The sequence below is a fragment of the Temnothorax longispinosus genome, chromosome 1 (genome assembly GCF_030848805.1).
Source record: "Temnothorax longispinosus isolate EJ_2023e chromosome 1, Tlon_JGU_v1, whole genome shotgun sequence".
In the NCBI taxonomy this organism is placed as follows: domain Eukaryota; kingdom Metazoa; phylum Arthropoda; class Insecta; order Hymenoptera; family Formicidae; genus Temnothorax; species Temnothorax longispinosus.
The window spans coordinates 2,381,334-2,403,817 of NC_092358.1; the positions used below are offsets into that span (position 1 = coordinate 2,381,334).

Consider the following 22,484-nt stretch of genomic DNA (forward strand, 5'->3'; position numbering starts at 1 on the left):
GCACATACTGCGCAGACGCGAATGAGAGGGAGACAAAATGACCGCCAACACTTTCTCTCCCTTTAGCTCCGTCTTCCTCGGCCTCGGCAAAGCATCGTTGGAATGGAAGTCGCTTGGTCTATTTATATTACGTCTATGGTATCGGAGGCTCGTAGGCTTGTATTAGCGTGCTTTTCATCAGTTCGATATGGTTTGGTGCAACGGTGTGGCACGGTGAACGGCGAATGGCACGAGTGCGAAGCGATGTAGCGGAATAATCGCGAGTGTGTGTGTCCTGTGTCCCGTCGCGTTTCGGCTGTACATTAAAGCGTTTCAGGTAGTCCGATTATGTGCCTATAATGGTATACCCTCCAAAGCGTGACGTTCAGCGTAATTTGGAACGCGAAGCGGCGTCGGAGGAAATTCCGCGCACTAGTGATCGGCGTTACTATTTATGCCCCTTTCTGTCAGCGTTAGACGATCGCAGGATGTAATATGTACAGGCGAAAGGGTGGATAGCAGCCTCGCGTCTTTGTAGCCCGCAGAATTGCTGCGCCGTCAAGGTTCGTGGTTTCTTCTAATTCCGTGTTATCTTGTCGAACTTTTATATTCTTGCATTTTTTTTTCTTTTTTACTATTCTATGCACGCTATATGTACCCCCTCCACTACGCACGCACACACGCACGTACGTTTAGGCTCTCTCTCGCTCTCCTTCCTCTTTTCTTTTCTCCCCCTCTCCCCCTTCCATCCCCTTTTCGCCCTCTTCTTCCCCTCTTTCTTCCACCTTCTCTGCTCTCTTTTCGCCTCAGGTAATCGTTTATGCCAGAAACTTGTATTAACTATTTAGATTTCTTATCTTACAATTCTTTTTTTGGGTGACAATGAATTTTTTATACCAGTAATTCGCAGTCCAAAATTAGAAAAGAGAGCTACAAGTGTCATTCGTGCTCTCTTGCTTTGAAGCATTTATTGTTTCTCAAAGTAAGTTTTTCAAAATGTTGAATATAAGTATTGCAGTAAACACTGAAACAAGTAGGGCATACTATCTCACACATTATTAGTGCTAACGTTCGTTAAATTTTTCTCTCCCTTTATGGCTAATAGATTTATAAATTTGAAAATAAATGAAAGAAGCTGAACTTGTCATTGGAATTACAGATTATTGTGTCAATGGGACTGTAATATATGAGTTCTGATCTCGAAAAATGTTTAAGAAAATCCACATGTTGTCGCTAATTATAACTTGGTTAATAGTTAATTAATAACTGATATGTTCAAGGGTTAGACCAGTGTAACTATCTGAAAAATAGAAATTTGCTCTATTACGTCACAATTTTGAGAAGTTTATGATTAAAGCTACAAAGAGGGTAGTTTAATGATTTTTGTTAGATTATAATTATACAGCGTGTTACGTGTTGGAGAAATCTTTTTAAATAAAAATTAAGTATATTGTTAGGACTTTCAGTTCTTAAAAGAAATTTGTGTGTCGATTACAAAGGATTAGAAAGGTATTTATTATTAATATATATAGGGTCTACTGTATCAAAGTTGTGACTACCAAATATTGTTTTCAGATCGCTGAATGTCCGAGTTAATAAATTTAATTTAAATTATGTGAAAAATTTTTACACATTAATTATATTATTTAAAAAATTCGAGCATTTTCTAATTTCTAAAATTTATTGTTCTTAAAATATCATCGAATTTACTGTTCAACATAATAAACCGATTATGTGATTGTATTATAGTGCTATGTGTAAGAATACGTTTTATTAAATAAATTAGTTGCTTTGCCGATTATCAGTTTACTTTGTTAAATTAAATATTGAGCAATAAATTCGGAACCATAATAAATTAATAGAGACACTAATATGAAAATGGCATTTAATCTGTTTAGTATATTTTACTCATATAGCTTTATGCATTTTCGATAATTTTTTAATTTATTTTGCGAGTAATAAATCCAAGTGACATATTTTACAATTTAATTTGAGAAGCAATTTATTATTATTCATATTAATTTTATATGGGGCTAACTTCTTATTCTTGACTATTTTTTGCTTTTATATGTATAGTTACAACAGTGTATTGGTACGTCCACAACCATTAAAAAATGTCAACAACGCTCTGCAGTATTTTAGAGCAAAAAAATTAACAGAAAATTCAGATTTAAAACATTAATTTTGTTATTTACTTTTTGTTTTCTATATGTATTTTTCGAAAATGGGGGGATATTAGCGTAACGCGAAGTTAGCACCCGGTCTTTGTGCAATGGTTAATTAATTTCTTGCGAATGGGTCGGAGTATGTAAATATTTTAATATATTATAAACGTATTGCGTGTGAAAGCGCATGGTAAAGCGCGCAAAATTTGGCATTTAAATAGTCGAGCCGGCTAAAACAGCTTTTGGAACAACAAGAATTATGGTACGAAAGAAAGAGATCATATATTATGGTCTGTTCTCCTTTACAGTTTCAAGTTGGCCGAAGCTAGCCGAAGCCCGAAGCTCTAAACGTATACCACGTATATACTTTTTCTTTTGTGTTCGGAGGATATATCATTGCCTCGCAGTTCACACACATGGACGTAAATGTGGTAGAGACGTTGTCATGGAAACGCTGGAGGTATTCTCAACAATTTCTTTCAATCGCTTGCGAGAGGGTCGCATTGTGTCGAAAATTGCAACGGTACATTGTCGATGACGACGACGACCAAATTTTGCAAATAACACTTTTACATTAGGACTTTAAATCCGTAAATATCTCTGCTTGTGCGGGGCACGCGTGCAATAGAACCACACTTTCTTTATATAATTGAGACCCCAAGCTATCGATTAGGCCTATTAAAAACCTGATCGGCCTGGCTGTTTTTATTAATCTCAGGTACTCGCAACTGGACCGTTCACGAATAGATACACGATCCGTCTTGCTGTTGCTGCGTGTGATTTAGCACGAGACACTATCGTGTCTCATTGATGCTGCGTGACTTAGCCACGAGACTCTTGATCATAGAATTAAACAGCAATGATAAAAGTTTTGTTTCTTGTTTCTTCGAAAATATCCCTTCTTTTCCATCTATTTTTGCAAAGCTGTTCGTGCTATTTAACTCTGTGATAAAAACCGATTAAATTTTATTTGAAACATTTTTCAATAGATAGTTTCAGAGATATTGCTGAAAAAAGATTTTAGCCATACAATTTTCGAGAAACGTTTTACTCCTCAAACTTAAGGCCGAGCAAAAATATATATCTCTTGGAGTCTGACTTGAACATATTTCAAAGAAAAACAAATCGGACACTTGAATAATGTGTCTTGACTTGAGTTGCAGGTCGCAGTTGTTGCTCTTGGAAACAAAGAATAGAGAAATTGCGCTTTTTATCATCTCGAGATAAATCGTTGTTTTGGAGAAGTGTGGAATATCGCGCAGAAAGCAATAATAACTAATGATTGAATGATTAAAAACAAAGGAGTCCCACTATATCTTAACCAGGAATCTGATAATGAGACAATTGGATAACTGTCGATAAGGACAAAAGGTCTGTTAACATTTTTTAATTTATTGATATTACACCAAGTTATATTTATTCTCAAAGGAAAATCACACACATACGCACACAGAGAGAAACCTTTGCAAAAGAGAGAAGAGGTTGTAGTGATAACCTAATAATACATTATGAACTATATAACTACAACATTGAACATGAAACACGATATCGACATATAGCGAGTACACGTTGATGCGAAACATCGAAGCTTTGAAACTGTTTCATCGATCCAAATTCACTCTAATATTTGCATAAAGTTTCACGTTCTTGCTTCTTTTTTTTAGAATATCTGCTCTTAATAATCAATTTTGTTGCTATGATCAGAATTACGTTTCTAATTCTCTCTGAAATATTTTAATTCATATTGGTCACAGTTAATTACATTTAATACATTTAAATTCCGCGTAACACTGTGTTGTAAGAAACAATTTACACGAGATTATCTATGAGTGAACAAAACGACAAGCATATTCTTTCGTGAAGTATTTGCAAATAATGCGCTTGAAAATTTGATAATCTAAATTGCTAAAATAGCTGTTTCGATAAATCATTTTGCATTCAGTATTTGATTCTCTTACCACACCCTTTCGATCTGACCTAGAATTTGAAAGATGGGCGCGGCGTTCTTAATCCTCTTTGGGCTTCCTTAGATTGCATTACTTCCTCTCTAATCATTCGTAATAACGAGGAGAGTGATATAATTAAAAGGTCTATTACCACTTAAATCGGATCATTTTGCACGAGATTTTTCTCTCGCATACATGCTCGCACAGATATGAGACGATGTAAAAATAATATCAATTTATGTCAATTTGTATAAAAATGAAACAAGTATTATTTTGCAATATCTTAATCCAACGTAAATGCGCGTTGTTTTTCAGGTGAAGCTTGTATTATTGTAGTCCCTTTGTCCGCCTTCGCGCGCGAACGGAGTTTTACTCCAGTTTTTTGGCCGTGCCGCAAAATTCTTTTTTTCCTTCAAAATGGGAAAGTAAAAGAAAGACTCTTTCAGTGTCCATGCTTGTGGGTTACATACCGTGGTCACGCGGTCTCATTGCCAAATATGGCTGGCCGCGGTATTCTTAGCACTGCTCGTGCACGAACGACACTCGACGGAGCCGCCCGACAGGCATACCTATCGTCGTCCACGTCTCCGTCTTCCTCCGCAATGCTTTCCTTTTCTTTTTAATTGTGTTGTCATTATCTATTTCTTAATGAAGAATAGATCAAAATAAAGCTACATGGGAATGGCAGAGGGTCGAACGTATACGTAAAACAGAAGCCGAAAGGCCTTAATGTACGAAGTAAAGTTGCGAATTAAATTTATGGTAAAATATAGAATGTGAAAGGAAGATATGCGAAAAATATTGCAGATAAAATAAATTGCAAATAAAACGAGAAGCGTATACATTAAGTAAAAAAAAATAAAATCTTATAAATGAAAGTATATCGAGGCTTATCGCCGTTTGAGACAAGAACGATTACAGTACTTTTTCTTCATTTTTACTGGGGATATATATAAGCAAATTTTTTTTTATCTATATTTTATCGATTAATGACGCGGTACTTGTATGGTGCGATGGCTATCAATAATTTTTCTCGTTTCACGTGCGGATATCGTTGCTAAGCAAGGGAACGAATCGCGGCTGGTTTGTTATCGCAATATCAGCCCTTTAACGCCAATTAGGCCATAATTAATTGATCGTCGAGAACAGCCAACGAGGTTATTAGGGTCAGTAACGGTAGTCGACCCGTAGAACGACACTATCGCAGCCAATGTGCAATATCTCTACGAATAATCCTTTCTTAGCGTACTGTATGATTTTGTGTGCGGAATTATGGTATTTTGCTGCCGAAATTATGTTTTCGATATCAATTTGCTACTTTTGCACGTAGTTAAATCGTTCTAAATCAAACTAAATAATGATAAAGACATGAAAAGAACAAAGACTAATGTAATTTAACACAACTGTAATAAATACATATAATGCTTACTTACTTTTAAATTAAAAAAATATATATTGAGTAAGGCATGTGATTCGGACTTTTAAGTTACATTTCACTAGAATATTTTTAAATGTTATATGTGGTTTCAAACTTTTAACCAGCAATATATGTATTGTACAGATTCAATGTGTAAATTATATTTTTCGTGAATTAATATATTTCAGACTTTACTCTATCATCTTTACCTTTTTCACTAAAGAACAATGTATAGTTTCTATATTTTGCGCTTTTCTTATCCTTCTTTTTTGTTTCGGATAAAATGCAAATGTCTTCGTTGTATTTTTGTAATTTTGTTATTGCTTCTTGGCCCTTTTGATTTCAAAACTTGATTATGTTTCTCGTGACATTTTAATCTGTTTCTTTCACCAGACTCGTTTTCCTTCTCGTATCCATTTTCTTGCCTTATTTATTCATATTTTGTCGATCCAATTCCGAACTTCATTAACAGTCCTGTGAGCATTAACTTTCTTTTTACGAAGGGCGGGCTGTGTGCGAAATGCGACATAATATTCTCATGAAATAAGGTAGACGATTATCTCCTTACTAAAACTTTATTTGGCGGAGAGCAAGTGGTGTGAGTCGAAGATGTATTTGCTTCGAGGGGCGACTGAGAACTGTTTTACAGTTCAAGAAGGATTTCTTCGTTCAAAAGAAACAGGTAGAATTTTCGTTGAAACAATAATCGATAACCTGACGCGTTCTAATATTGGAAGTAGGGATTAGTGCTCAGGAGAAGAGGTAGAGACAGAAAAGCCGGTATATGACGGAATAATCCATTTAGGACTGATCTTTTTAGCCGATCGTGGGTCGGAAGTTTAAGAAAGGGTTTTGGACAAAAAATAAATCAATCATGAGTTAAAGACAAGTAGTGGGATTAAGGTTTATTAAGGTATCAGTTTATTATAGGCATTATTGTTTGGGAAAACCATTTGTAAAAAGAATTTAAGAATAAAAATCATAATAAGATAATATTAAGATATGAGTTGCGGCGCGTAATAACTGTTATTCTCATCCTTTAACTTTTCTTCTTTCTCACACAATCTTAAAACCATAGTCTGCAGAATTCGTCAATATTTTAGTTTATCATATTTACTTTATTAATATTTATTGAGATATTTTAGATTTCATAAATGTAGCAGAATAAAGTACGAAATATTTTGTAAATTGTTGATTTTTTAATACTTTTACCTTAGTACTTTTTTATACAAAATAACTTAGAGAAATCATATTATGTAAGAAAAATTATATTGTTTTATTTTAAAAAATCGCGGTAGTTTTGAAAATTCATTCATACAAAACTTATTCATACTGAACAAAAATATTGTCACTATGTGTCCCTTGAAACCGCAAAATTTTATGCTTCAATTTTTTTTATTATTTCGAATAGCAAAGATATCTATGACACACATGTTAACTAATGTAAGTCACCCTGTATTGTATAGGTACTCTATATATTACATTTATGTTCAAAATAACATATTTTTTATTTTAAGTATGTTTTTAATGTTGTTAGTAATAGCATATGTAAAATATTATAAAAAGCACGTTTTAAAATATTTTAAAAACTACTGTTTTTATTTTAAAAAAGAATAGTAATTTTTATCCATCTTGAAATAAAATATATAAATATTTGTCAATTTGTTGCTAACTCTTCCACTTTTTACATTTAGTTATTTTACTTAAACATTTACATATTAAAGTTATATTTATATTTTTTCAGATCACTACTCATCTATGCGAGTCCGGTCACATCTTAAATTCGGCTATTATTTCAACCATATTATTAATCGTCAGTCTATTAAATAATCTCAAATGATAATAATCACATGCGGTGACAAGAAGAATCAAAAGTAAAAAGCAAGAGGCGAACCTGAACGAAAAAGGAGAAGTGATGACGAGTCACGTGAAAGAAAATTGTATGACAACGACGTGGCGATTGTGGAAAATGAAATTCTTGGGCCAACCGGCCTGAGATATGCCAGCGGTAACAATAATATCTCAGCAATCCTCAAGAACATCTTCATCCCTGTTGTCAGCCGAAGTAGCGGAGCTGCATCAATCGTCATTATCGTCGTCGCCGTCGTCGTCGTTGTCCTGGGGTTGCCAGGTCTACGCGACACGACGCAATCTCTTCGTATCAGCGATTGTCGATTCACGTCCGAGTAAAGCGGTGCACTGTCCAAATTTGAACGCCTGCTTGGTGAACGAGTCACGTTCGGAATATGTTCGTGTGAACTGTCAAACAGCCCATTTCGGTTACGCGATTCCAATTAACATCGTGCCCGTTCGAGAGAATCCCGAGCTAGTCGAATTGGTATTGGATCAGTCCGTCGAGTTGAGCGGTCGACTAGTGAATTTCCTGCTCGATCATCATCCGCAATTGCGTCAACAAGAGCAGCGTTCCTATGATATGGCTGCCACGGCCAAGCATGATCTACGCCGAAAGTTTCCCGCGGACACGTCCGCTTCCGGCGAGGAGGACATCGCCGCGATCGCCAAGCAGATCAGCGATCACGCAGAGGCGATTTATCAGACGTGGAAGAGTCGCGGATTGGCACCAACGGAGATTCTAACTTGCCACAGCAATACGACTGCCGCTGACAAATTTGGCAGCGCGTTGACACCCTGCAATTCACCTGCTGTGACGGGAAACAATATCGGCGGCAAGACGTCGCCGTCGCTCGAGCATTCTTCCCCGACAACGGTAGATATATTGACCCAGACGCCGAATCTAGACAATGGCAATCTCGAGAAACTAGTCAACAATTTTGTAGTAGAGGACAAAGCTAGAATAGCCGCTTCTAAGCAGAGATCACCATCCAAGTTACCGTCTTCCATACAATTTGCCCTGCAGAAATTCGAGAGAAACTCCACGCAACAGCAACAGACAGCTGCCGCGAAGAATAATATAATTGCCGATAACTCGAAGAAATTGACGAGTGTCTTACTGACTCCTACCTCATCGTTTTTGAACAAACCGTCACAAATAGTGAAACCTCAGGTCCCTGCGAAAACGCCCGGCTCTCATCATCGCGAGGTCTTCCTGGAGACTATCGAAACCACTTTCCCAGTCGATTTGACATCTTCCAATAAACCGGCTCAGCAAAAGAGGCCCACCAGTACGTTAATCGCATCATCGCCCGCTGATTCGTTAAACGTTAACTCGTCGGCCGGTTCAGGTTTGACAACTTGGCCATTGAAGAACAAATTAAACGATGCCAAAAGAATCGCGGATGTATCTCGCGCGTCAGCTAAATCACCTCAGCAAGAGGATGTCGCGAAAACATTGCCGGCGCAGGATGATAAGAGATCGGTTATAACAGGAATGAACTCGCGGTGCGCGTACCTCGACGAGGTCGCGCGGGAGGAAGAAAGACTGATAAACGCTTTGAAAACAGGTGCTGTAATCACTGAAGAACCCGAGAGGACAATGGCAAGTTTGCGCGCTAGACAGAAACCGGCCGTTAAGCAAGAGAAACCAAAGGTTGAACCGGTCAAACAGATTATCATCGGAGGACACAATTATCATGGGAACAGCTCGATGGTATCTAACTCGGGGGCTTCTAGTTCTACCGCAAATATATCCAATATTGGCAATGCAGTTACTGCCGCCACTGTGTCTACCGATCGGCCTGACGGTGGTGCATCAGCCAACGACACGAAATCACTCAGCAAGGACGATCTGTCCGCTATGTCGACGATTGACTATGCCAAGGTCAGATACCAGGCTGCTCAACAAAATCCGCCTACCCAGCAGCGACTCGAGGAGCAACGAGCCTCCAACAATCCCTACAATAATTCCACCACGGAGCAATTGGTCTCCAACGCGAGAACGAAGTTTGAAATGGAGATACGAAAGGATAAGGATACTAAGAGCACGGACAAAGACCCAGTGACATCCAGATGGGGGCCGAGAATCACTTCCCCACGACCGCGTTTAGAGCAGGCTGTGCCCCATCCGGAATTGACTAGTCAACAGAAGCAACATATAAGGACGGCCGCGGCGACGGGTACGGGTAACAATCCCGTCCGGCCGTTCCTCACCAGAGGCTCCGTAGCCGAGCGTGTACTCATCTTCGAGAAATGCCCGAGCGAGCTGCTTTTAGATAAACGTGGCCCACGACAACCGGCCATCAATACGTGGAGAGGTGGCCACGAAGTGCAAAATAAGGCTCAGGTAACTTTTCGATTTTTAATTCTTGTTAAAGAGATTCGTTGAAACATTTTTATTTTATTGTTTTACGTTATTAATGATATGACATTAAAACCCACTTTACACGAACTGGAACTACAAACTCACTATTCTATTTATTTTAAATACAGAAGCGCAAAGTAAAATATTGTATATTTTAATATGACTATATATATGTCTCTATATAAGTGTGAGGTTTTCTTAAAAAAGATTACTGTAAATTGCATGTGTCAATATATCAAATGAAGAAAATGAAATAAAATATACGAAAAAAGAATGTTTTCTCGGCTAATAAATATATAAGTTGAACACAACATTTTTTCGGATAAGATTTACTTATCAATATTTTGTATACGTGAAGAATTTTCATACGTGAGTTTTTTAGCAATGACTTTTCGAATATTATATTAACAAGAATTTAGAAAACGTTTAATGATGAAAATATAAATCTCTTCATATGAATATTATTCAAAATACAGAAAATACTTAAAATTGTTCATTAGAAGTACTTAAAACATAAGATTTAAAACGTTTAAAATTTTTTTAAATAAAATTGTTGTCTATGTATAAAATAGAGAGTAAATTGAATTATATAAGAAAAAAAATAATTTTTTAAATATTTATGATTGTTAAAACTTTTATGACTTCCAAGGCTCTCTCAGGAACTATTTGATTACGGGAATAACATTTTAAAATAAATTTAACAATTAAAATTCGAAATTATCGTCGTATTTGAAGCAATCTGATCTTGAGCTCATCACTAGCTGATATTATCGTGCAGTATCGTGCGAACTGAGCGAGAGCAGTCGTATAATGACCATGATGTAACCATTGGCGCTGCGAGGTGCGGCAATGCATTGATCACCTCTTTGCATTCTTCGAAATCTTCTTACGACGTCTCGTAACAGGATGTCGGTGTGTCCTTGATCGACACCAACGAGTTGTAACGAACTAGCAGAATGTACGTTTCAAAAGGAAAAATTTGTTGCGCTCTCTTATACGATTTGACGTTTATGGTCGGAGATGATGTATTCTTACGGACAGATTTCTAATTGAATTTTTTTTCCGAAACGAATTTTTTTTTTTTTTTAATTCAACTCACATCTCTTCTTCTAGACTTACTCGAAAGAAAAGACTCAGCAAAAAAGTCTACCACCACATACAACTTTACAAAGACAGGTGAAAGGCAATAGAAATGTTCTTATACCGAGGTTCGTATATAATAACATAAAAAAAAAAAAAAAATTTTTTCAACAAAAATTATATAAAGAAAATGTTAAATGCATGTATCTGTTGTACAAATTTTGTACAAATATTTTAATAAATGTTCTACTATACATATAAACACAATGACGAGACATTAAAAACTTGAAAATTTACATTACTTTATTTTCAATTTAATTAAAATATTTTTTAATGTAATATAATTATTTAGAAATCGATGCGAGAGACACGGTTGTATCTCTCGATGCCAATAAATCTTCTATTTGACTAATTTTAAAATAATGCTATCTCTTTTGCAGATTTTACTTCCCAGGAGGAAAGCCACTTCCTCTCTCACAAATAGAGACAATTATTTCAAAGATTACTGCGGCCTTTCAAAGTTTACCGAATTGTCGCGCTTCTCGTGCACAATTTCATACCATCACGAAGGTCAGAATTTATACTTTAATTGAAACAATGTTTCTCCATCATTATTTTTAGCGATTCTTTTGTATTGAATTTTTTTCGTTACTGTGTAGGCTTGCGACTTACCATTGTATTGGAAAATACCACTTTTCCTGGCAGCAGGCGGTGAGCAAAAAGGATTTGTCGAGATGAATGTCTTTCTAGAATTTTGGAAAGAGTAAGATATCGCAATCTATATTTTTTATTAAGAATATACATGCAGTAAAAGTAAATAATTCTATTTTTAATTTAATGCATTATTTTAATATTTTATTATTTTTTTTATATCTTAAATGCTTAGTAAAATAATTCGTAATTGAATAAATAAAACCGCCACTCGCAAATGGGAATCGTCACCCTTGCGGAGATTAACGCGTTATTCAGTTATATGAGTGACATGGCAGTGAAAATATTGAAAGGGACATTGGATCAAGCAATAAACAGATTTTGTATTTATCCTTACAGATTAACAGCTACCCATCACGATACAGCTAGTAAATTTATCAATATTGTCACTCGAGGACTTCGAAATAGTATACTCCCGGAGGACTTGATCCCACTCGTACAAGACGTAGTAGAAACGCATCCAGGACTGACATTTTTAAAGGAAGCCACGGAATTTCATTCCCGCTATGTACACACGGTTTGTACGAAATAACTCTTATTTCTTATTTATTGAAAATTTTTTTCTATTAAAATCAAATTGCGATCAGCTAGATAAATATCGTACGAACATGATAGATTTGTAGAATTTTTGTTTAACGTCCTCCTGAATTGCTCTTTTCAATGCACTCTTTTGACAGGGATAAAAATTTATTATAATTAAATCTAATTTTAAAATTATTCTACATATTTTGTTCAAAAATTTAGATTTAAATAATTTTTGAATTTTTAAATTATTTTTATTTTTGAGACAATAATTTAGTCACAACTAATAATTAAATCTTTTGCATTTAAGTTACGAAACTAATCGTTTACAGATATTTATGAAATAATTGCAGGTAATCGCTAGGATATTTTATTGCGTGAATCGAAGTTGGAGCGGTAAAATTTCAATTGCCGAATTAAGGCGAAGTAATCTATTAGCAGTGATCATCGTGCTTGAGCACGAAGAGGATATTAATCAAGTTACGGCATACTTCAGCTACGAACACTTTTATGTGATATATTGCAAATTCTGGGAGTTGGATCGCGATCATGATCTCTTCATAGATAAAATAGATCTAACGAGACACAATGATCATGGTGAGAGAATATGTTTCTCAATTAAATATGTAATATGCGATCTTTAGTTGATTTTTTCTTCAAATTGGTTTGTTGAATTATCTTCAGCGTTATCTACTCGAATGATCGAAAGGATATTTAGCGGTGCTGTGACGAGAGGTGGTAAAGCAAAAAATAATAACAACTCGCAACAACCAGAGGACAAGATGAGTTACACGGAGTTTGTGTGGTTCCTTCTTAGCGAGGAAGACAAAAATCATCCAACTGCCATTGAATATTGGTTTAGGTAATTATTTTGCGTCAGTCGTAGGAGATCAATAGAACTTACATTTTACCGTTTGCCTTTTAGTATACGTTATAATTTTTCATCGATAGATGTATGGATCTCGATGGCGATGGTTACTTGTCGATGTACGAACTGGAATACTTCTATGAAGAGCAGTTACGTCGAATGGAAGCGATTGGCCTGGAAACATTGCCTTTCGAAGATTGTCTTTGTCAGGTAACACCAAAATTATATGAGTTTTTCCATTTGTTAGTTTCTAGAAAAATTTCCCATAGCTCCATAAATTTTTAATATTGAGTTTTTGAAATAACACTAAAGAGTATAAATTGAATAAAGCGCGAAAAGGAAATGCAAAAATACTCAAAAAAACGCAACATGTTACAGATGTTGGATATGATTCATCCGGTGATACCAGGCAAGATATCGTTGAACGACTTGAAGAAATGCAAAACGACATCCATCTTCTTTGACACTTTCTTCAATCTGGAAAAGTATCTAGATCACGAACAGAGGGATCCATTTGCCTCGACAAGAGATCATGATGCTGATGGTCACGAAGTACGTAATCGTGTTTATCTCATTATTTTCTAAAATTTTATTTTAGTGTTGCACTACGTTGAACATATTATTTTTGTTTCAATCTTTAAGCAGTTTGAATATCATGATTATATTGTGGTAAGATTATATTTTCTGGACTTTCTATGATTTGTGTGTTAATTCTTATTAAATTTAAAACATTTATAAAGAAATTTTCTCAGGCAAATGGAACGAATCGGGAAATGCGTAATTTTTTTATTACAGAAATATTTTTTAAATAATATATATATTTTTGTTAATATAAATATCACAGATATATTTTTTGTTGTAGCTCTCGGATTGGGATCGATTTGCTGCAGAGGAATATGAATTATTGGTTGCCGAAGAAAGTGGCAATGAACAACAAGAACAAATGTAAGTATCATTTAGGAGTTTTAAACAAAATTATAAATCAACCGTTAGATTTTAAATCGCGCATCGTGATTGAATTTTACACTTGATGCATAATATCTGATCAATTGATTATTGTAATATCTCACATTATCGATATTGTATCAAATTACATATTATATACGATTCCGGTATTGATTCGCGCCTACTGCATGCGTTGTAGGTCGTAGGTAAATTCTTACACTACGAATTCCAACTAACAACATTCTTCCTTTCCACCATGATCGTAATGATAATAATACGTTTCTTGCAGGCTGTGTGATGATGAAATGTAACCATCATCTACAGCTCAGTAAGTAAAGTATAAAATAGCATGGTGAAAAGATGCACGTATTTATATAAATTAACATACTAAATTAATGTTCAGCTTTTTTCATATTTATCTCATGGTTTAGCTAGCAAAATATATTTTGCAAGTTTTATTTTTTTCCCCGAGATGATATTTTTTCTCCGAGTTAGTATAGTACAATTTACATTGTAACTATTTTAATATTTTTGACACGTACATAGTAATTTTGATTAGCTATGGATTTTTATTAATTCTTATTAATTAATTCTATACATTATTAGATAGGCATTAATATTTATGGTTTTACGAAGTTTTTAGCACGTTGGCTTTTATAATCGTTTCTAATACTCTATGAAAAATATGACAATTTTTAAAATAATTATACGCTTGAAAAGATAATTTTTTTTAGAAATATAAAGATATATTTTTGATATGTAATTTAGGATTATGCTTGCTCGTAGGTTGCACAATGTTGTATCATGGAAATTATCGCCAAGTGACATTCTAATAGACAACTCGGATATAGCCAGCGATTCGAATTCATTAATGAATTCATTGGACATTCATATGCAACAGTCGAAACATGATGATAGCGGCGATACCGATACTGATGATTACGCTGACAGCGATAATTAACTAATTGACAAATACACTGATTGACAAACACGATATATAGCTGGAGGAAAAGGATAAAAATTGTCGGATAATTTTGTTCTTGTTCCGATTTTCTTCCGTCACAATCACAGAGTGCTGCAACGTGTCGTATATCTCAAGATAGACAGCTTCCGATTTTACACAAGTGGATCTTCCTAGGATATCATTCAAGTAATTAATCCTCTATCAAAGAACTGCCGTTATCGCCGTGAGAAGAAGACGTCTTCCTCAACGTCTAAACTCTAAATAACTGTCTTGCACGACATTCTTAAAATAATCCTGCGTACGAACAAGGACAATTTACATTTGAAAGGAGTGACGCTTGCATTGGACTAATTGGGCATCGCGCTTCTTCGTAACTATCTCCAGCTGATGACCGCTTTGCTATCAGCGACACAATAACATGTCATCGACGCCAATGAAATTGTGTATATTTAATGGCCGATGAGCCAGTAAGCCAATAATCCTCCAGCTGTATTACTGCGGTATCACGATCAAGAATCTGCAATAATATCAACGCTCGCGTTTGTCAAGATAAGTCACGCGGAGTAGTTTTGCGGTAGAAACCGCTAATAATATAATCTTTGCTAGCAATGGCGCTACCACGAAAAGTGCTGTATCACAGGAATGTCTGAAAGTCCGACAAATATTTATTCATTCCAATTTTTGCAATCGTCGAATATTATATGGCACTCGTAAATACACGTAAGTACTCGTAAATGTTCGTTGCGGTAACGATAACGCGAGTATATGACGCTAAACACATGTCATCGCTTCAATCTTGACAGCAATTTGCCAAAAGATGCTTTGAAAATTAATTTATAAGATTAATTAATAGCGTCTTTAATAAATTTGGAGCGTGTGATACACAGTCTGATTATAATTAGCTGAGCTCCCAACTGAAAGAAATAACCGAGTTACATTCAGAAATAATAGAACTGATGTTACAAAGTTACTGAACTAGCATTTGTTGATTGACATAGCTTTTTCTGCATGCATTGTCTTTGAACTCTCTCTACTGCGACAGGCCCGATATCTTTTTTTTTTTCTCATTGTTTATATCTTGGACTTGTACTCTTCGATAATCTTTTAGAGAAATATGTAACGTTGACGACACCTCTTTTTATTCAAATGCGATATTTCTTTACTAGTATATTTGTTTATTAAGTTACACACACACATACACATAAACACACAAACAAATATATGCTTCGATCGAGGTATATTTTAACGTACCAAGTCATATACAAGGATGTTACATAACATGCTGTACAAACTGAAGGAGCATGTTTCTGATGTAGATTAAAATAAAAAAATATCCTATAAAATTTGCAGCAGACACTTTAAAAATCTGTTCTCGACAGATTTGGCTATCCGGGTCATTAATAAACTTTAAACACTCGTAGATAGATAATCGTGTTTATAGGAATTTTCTACTTTATTTTATATTAGAAATATGTTCCTTCAATTTGAATAGTAATATCACATAACACTCATATCATAAAAATACAAAACTCCATTTTTATTAGCTAAATTGATATTGTGTTTGTTCTTGTTAATTTCTCTCTTTACGTTTAATGTTTTATATTAAACGCAGAGTTCTGAGTCATGATATACGAATAATTTAGGCGCGATGTGTATCCCGAATGTGCATCATTTCGTATGTTAAAAGCGATTATATCTAATACAGGATATACATAATTGCGTATAGTACAAATAGATTATATAGATAACGAAATAATTTATATATATAAATTATATATATAATAATATACATAATATATAATATAAGTATATATTATATAGCATATATATGTATGTTAATAATATATACGAATTATATATATAATTAATATATTAATATATAAGTTTTATACATGTACATACACATACACATACATGGACATTTGTAAGGATGTGTAGTTCACTAGGAGTCTGACCATTGCTGCCCCAATCATGTGATACGTAGAGTGCTGTTAAATATGCTCAGCATACATTGCATATGCCAGATTGTAAATAAAACAGTATATCGAGATGGTCGATTCTTATTTTATTTTATTTTTTTTTGTTATGACGAGAGTCGGTAGCAGAAATCTTACTGAGCTAAAGTGTCTGTATACCCTTGTGCGTTTGCAACATCAGTCTGGAAAAATCTGTAACTAATAACACTTGTGTACAAATTAACTGCAATAAGTTTCTTAATAACATATTCAGTGGAATAATATTGACGTGCACTTTGTAAATACACATATTGCGGACGCATATACAAAAAAAAATTGATAAAATCGCACAGAGAAAGAAAGAGAGAGAGGGTAATAAACTATTTTGTACAATAAAATATCTTTTAAAAAAGAAAAATCCTATAAAGCTGTAATGAATGAAAATGTCCCGTACAGGAAAAGGGATATTCATTTATTGTTATATCGCGTAAACATTTTCAATTAATTAAAGCAATCAGCGTATACAGTATAACCCTGCAGCGTTAGAGAGAAAAAGAAATTGATTATTTTCCTATAAATTTTTTTTCATATTGTATTCAGATTTGTCAGTAATAGCTAAAATATGTTTATAAAAAGGTGTGATACGTACACACACATACATACATACACGCATTCATACACAATACACAAGGAGAGAAAGAGAGTAATTTATTTCACGATCAATCTAAAAGAATAGAAGGAGGATTAATATAAAAATAAGAAAAAATGTTCATTTGAAAAAAATTTAAATATTACTTTCGTAAAAAATTAATTTTTTAAATGAAAATTTGTCAAGTATACGTGCGGATGACTTGGCTAATGTATCTATTACTCGTCGTTATTCCTATTTGCGTTAGCATTTGAAAATATGTAGTGGCATGATTGGAAACAATACAGCTTTAATGTTTGTGTATCTGTGTGTGTGTTGTGTGTGTTTTATTTATGTATTATTGTTGACATGATAAGAAAAAAATTATATTTAAAATTGCATTTATTCTACTCTTCGTTAGTATAACTGAATGATAGCGATTGGAAAATTGTTCTTTGTAGTATTTACTTATAGTAGAAATATCACCACCACAAACTTCCAATGCACGCAACATATTTTTTATATTCTTTCTCTCTCTCTCTCTCTCTCTCTCTCTCTCTCTCTCTCTATTTTTCCTTCTCTCTTTGTCTCTTTCTCTCTCTCTCTGTCTCATATTGCATGTCACTGTGATAACTCGATAGAGAATTAAATGAGATGGTAGAATGGGGGAAATAAATTATACTACATCATATCGATGTTTACAAGCACTAACCGAATAAGAATAAGTACTAGATAGATACATTAGTCAAATAGTATTCAACTGCACGTACTTGATGTATTTTCAAATACGATTGTCTCGAAAGTGACTTTTTACATAAAAAAATATTTTGCTACTTTTCCGAATTATTATCGCAGGAATCAGTCTTTTTGGTTGTTTTGTATTGTATTATATTCTATCCTATTGTGTAGCTATATACCGAGCTATTGTATGACAATTTCTATATATTTAACAACAGAATGATGATTATAAAATGCTTTTGTTTCCTAGTCATGTGCTTAATTACAATTAAAAGTGAACGAACGTCTACATGTAAAAATGAAATTTTATGTCTTCAATTTTATATGTTTTATGTAAAATGTCGTAACTGTGCATATGTCCGATTTAAGTTAAATAGTAGATCTTCTTCCAGTGATTAACCGAAAGTCAGTTAGAATATTTGCGTAAAACAGAGTGTTATATAATGCATATATCTATTTTATAAGTTCATATAGAAACGAATATTATAATAAAATAATATTAGTTTGTTACATTTTATTATATACAATGTATATTCTCGACTCTGATTTTCTTTTTATCTCAGAGTCAAGTGTTCAAACTATTCATACACGAGTATCAACGCTTTACAGAAAATGTCCCATATAGCTTTAGTAACAAGATTAACCGGCGTGCAAATGATCTCTGACACATGACGATATTTTAAGTTCATAAACACGAAATAACGTATAAAAATCGTTAGTAAGACCTTTACGTTAAAGAAAAAAGAGATTAATAATATTGTAATATTTATGATTAGTTTTCTTCATTGTTTTTGTTATTTTAAGGATTATATCTTAAAGTTTTTTTATTGCTAAATATTATATTGTATCGTTATATCATACCGTTTTATCTTAAATATCTTAAATATCTTTATAAAAAAAATATTACATCTATAAGCCAAAGAAACGAAATGTTTTCTTGTTCTCTTAATGGACTAAATGAATATATGTATACTATGGTGTTATTAATTTATTTAAATAATAAATTGTAAAAAATGAAGAGTGAACAATTATGCACGCGTGGGTCATGCCAAAACGTTTATTCAATAATTATTATTCTTCCGACAAATCAGTGAAGTTTCGATATTTCGTTAATCGTAGCATATTGCAAGTAGTACTTAAACATAAACCAAAAATTAAAATTTTGCGACAACATTGACGACCACGCGCGCATTTAAAGCTTCCAATTTTTGGCTATTTTAAGACGTTCTCGACCACTCCCCATAGGCAGTATCGCGGTATCTGTTTTCAGCCACATCGTTGCAATATTGTAATGCTGCTGAAACGCGAAATTATGAAAGCGTAGGATTGAATATCGCAGTATTTTATAAACAAAAATATTATACAATGCAACATTTGTAAAATATAATGAATACAATCTTATATGCTAGTGTGTACGATAATGATCAAAAATAGAAAAAAGAATCTCGAATAGATTGCCTCCACTAATTGCGCAATTATATTTTCCGAATTTGTCCGTCAAAATTGGAAACTTGAAATTCATATTACTGTTAATTCCACTTAACGTTACTACGAGATCACACTGAAACATTTCAGACAAGGCTTTCAATATTATTTTAATCGTTGCAGCAACATTATAATCTTCCAACGAAATATTCTTACACCATTTCTATAGCATATTTGTGCTGTATATAAATTCATGCTACCAGCTTTCTACGAAACTTTCTTCCAATTGCAAAGACCATTGGATTGCAATGTATGTATCTTTATACCTCTGAGATGAGTTGAAAATTATATATATATTTTTATCCGATTCAATATGTACCACGCGATAAACCAGAATAACCCGAACAGTTGAATCGAGTCTAAAGTATCTTTTCTCGTTTCTCGGGATGGACCTAACGTACAGAGTTACGAAGCGTATGTAATGTTCATTACTCTAGTAGATGTATTTGATTCAATTGATAATCTTAGAATTGACTTGTTGTCTAAGGATTAAATATATTATTGTGCTTGTTATTTATGTCATTATTACGAGAAATGATACGTAACGACAGATAGTTTATATACTGCGTTTATCTGTTAAGAATTCAGATTTCATCGAGTACCGATGATAAGCTGTCAAATTGTATATGTTTTGCACGATATATTTTTATGCGTTAAAGCGGATCGCATTCGTGTGTTGATTAAAACGAAAAATGTCGGTCTCGAAACGTCACTGAAATGAAAGCCGAGAAACTGTTCGTTTTACGTATGTATATGTACGTACATGATGCGTAAACAATTCTCGAATGTATGCGCAATTATTGGAATGCACTTAGATAATTGATGCCCATTTCTACCAATATAGATTAACTTTAATCTCGGTTTAACTTTTTCAACTTACCAGAAAAAGATAAAAAGTTAAACCGAGATCACAAAGTTAATCTGCATTGATAGAAATGGACATATAAGTATATATGTATGTAGTAAATATGGAAAAAAATGATTTTGTGTGATCCTATAACAATGAGTGAAGAGCACATTTAATTCGTATAATCTTGTTTTAATTTTGCACAGTACGGTTTTGTTAGAAAGAGAAATCTATTTAATGGATTATGTCATTTAAATACGTGTAAAAATGTACCATGTAAAAAATCTATTAGCTCTTTCTCTCAGCTCTGCCGTTCAAACAACTACAGCAAACAACTCTCTGTTCTAAAACTTAAAATTTTAAGTTTTCTCAAATTCAGCAATTTCTTCTAAACTTCGCTTCTCGCGCTGCTTTCCTGCCGCTTCAATGCATAACTATATAATCAATTAAAATAAAAGAGAGAACAATATTTATCCCATGTGCCATTAGAATAAAAATGGGAATTGAGAGAGAATCTTAGAATAGAAAAAATGCTTAAATCTCAAATAACTTGGGAAAATTGACTAATCTTCAAAATCTTTGTATTTTTACAATACGGTAGGATCAAACAATTCCTTTATTATATATTAACTTTTCCTCAGTCCCTACTTTTATTCTGGCATGTGTGTGCAGAATGAAAATATTTTCAATCAAAATTTTTCATGTAATATATGTGTAATAATATTTTCATTTTATGCACACGTGACTAGATGGTGATGCACATGTGACGGCTGAAGAGAAATGGAATTTAGACTGGAAAGATTTGTTTAGTCTCAACATTAAAGATCAAGGACACGGCGATATTCGACTGTACTTATATAAAAGTGCATAATCATCCAACATGTGGTTAAAGTTCCTGGCTCTCCTCGTTGCATATCTTATTGAATTTATTAAAATTTATATCAAAATTTGTTCCTCATATCAGGATAAAGTGATTTTTCACGTATACGAACTCACGCCGCAAATATTATAGTCAAATTTCAATTAGGAACAAATTTTACAAATTTGCAATACAGTTGAACCATAGGATTGGCCATAGAAACCCAGCAAAATCTTTGTGTTTGACAAATTCTATATGATTCTGCAGTTAATATATATGATGTTACGTTTGCAAATTTTGTTAATGGAACATAAATTTAATATGAATGCAGATGCTGCAATTTTCGTTCGAATCTATCTATTTGTTGATAAATTGTTGACAGTTTGCTTATTAGAATAATGTTAATGTAGATTAGTAAAATGTCTTTTTGCCAGGAGCTTTAAGTATACTCGCGCGCTATATGTATATAGCACTATGTAATAATAAGGATTATTTGTTTGTTATATTTGTTCGCATTGCTACAAATAGTCAAGAAAATTTAATTCATCTGTTCCTTCAAATCAAGATATTCATAAGTGTGAAAGCAGCTAAAGATTTTGGCAAGCTTGTACGACTTTCGACTAAATTTTTATATGCTATGAAAGAATTATTTTATAAAAAAAAAGAATTGTAGTCGTTTCTCTATCACAAAACTTAGTTTTCTTTTTTACATAACTTGTTAAACGCCATTGAGCAATGCCAATCGTATCTGATTTTAGTAAAGTTTTTTTTATCGTAAAAGTTTAATTTAATGTCATATATATACACACATATACGCCGAAATACATTATGCAGCGAAACAACTTCGTTAACTGTCCAAAGATGTAACCCTCTTTCTTCCTCTTGTAAAATATTCTTTTTTTCTAATAAACAGAGTACATTAAGATTCTTTGTTACAAACGCATTGCATACTATTATACTGTATCTCTCTATAGTATTATGTTTTTGTCAGAGCTAAAAAATATAAAGGACAATAACGAGTAACGTTTAATTATCAACATTATGTGGTCATGTCTTCGATTACTGTTTTTTATTCATTTGATGATGTATATATTATCGTTTCAATGATATCACGTACTTTTGTTCGTAGATTCTTTAAATTAATCGTTCGTACGTT

At 33.5% G+C, this 22,484-nt stretch overlaps 1 protein-coding gene across 5 annotated transcripts; it reads left to right on the forward strand.

Moving 5' to 3' along the window:
* Positions 1 to 47: 47 nt before the first annotated feature.
* Positions 48 to 22,253, forward strand: LOC139808338 (uncharacterized). Of its 5 annotated transcripts, XM_071770241.1 has the most exons (15): positions 51 to 542; positions 2,453 to 2,604; positions 3,308 to 3,515; positions 7,252 to 9,708; positions 10,840 to 10,934; positions 11,247 to 11,376; positions 11,466 to 11,569; positions 11,857 to 12,034; positions 12,393 to 12,636; positions 12,724 to 12,901; positions 12,991 to 13,117; positions 13,286 to 13,459; positions 13,770 to 13,852; positions 14,142 to 14,180; positions 14,639 to 14,780. In XM_071770241.1, the coding sequence occupies exons 4-14, from the start codon at positions 7,507 to 7,509 to the stop codon at positions 14,161 to 14,163; spliced, it is 3,537 nt and encodes a 1,178-aa protein (XP_071626342.1). In that variant the 5' UTR covers positions 51 to 542; positions 2,453 to 2,604; positions 3,308 to 3,515; positions 7,252 to 7,506; the 3' UTR covers positions 14,164 to 14,180; positions 14,639 to 14,780. The 5 variants fall into 5 exon arrangements, with proteins under 5 accessions (XP_071626350.1, XP_071626342.1, XP_071626318.1 ...); XM_071770217.1 differs by lacking the exon at positions 14,142 to 14,180 and having other exon boundaries at positions 52 to 542; positions 14,639 to 22,253; XM_071770231.1 differs by lacking the exons at positions 3,308 to 3,515; positions 14,142 to 14,180 and having other exon boundaries at positions 52 to 542; positions 14,639 to 22,253.
* The last annotated feature ends 231 nt before the right edge of the window (positions 22,254 to 22,484 follow it).

What these genes read in the sequence shown, in the direction of transcription:
- LOC139808338 (XM_071770217.1), top strand. Translation starts at nt 7,507, where the DNA reads ATGCCAGCGGTAACAATAATATCTCAGCAATCCTCAAGAACATCTTCA. An exon ending in AAGTGCAAAATAAGGCTCAG is followed by an intron (nt 9,709 to 10,839) that starts GTAACTTTTCGA and finishes CTCTTCTTCTAG; the next exon opens with ACTTACTCGAAAGAAAAGAC. An exon ending in ATGATGCTGATGGTCACGAA is followed by an intron (nt 13,460 to 13,769) that starts GTACGTAATCGT and finishes TTTTTGTTGTAG; the next exon opens with CTCTCGGATTGGGATCGATT.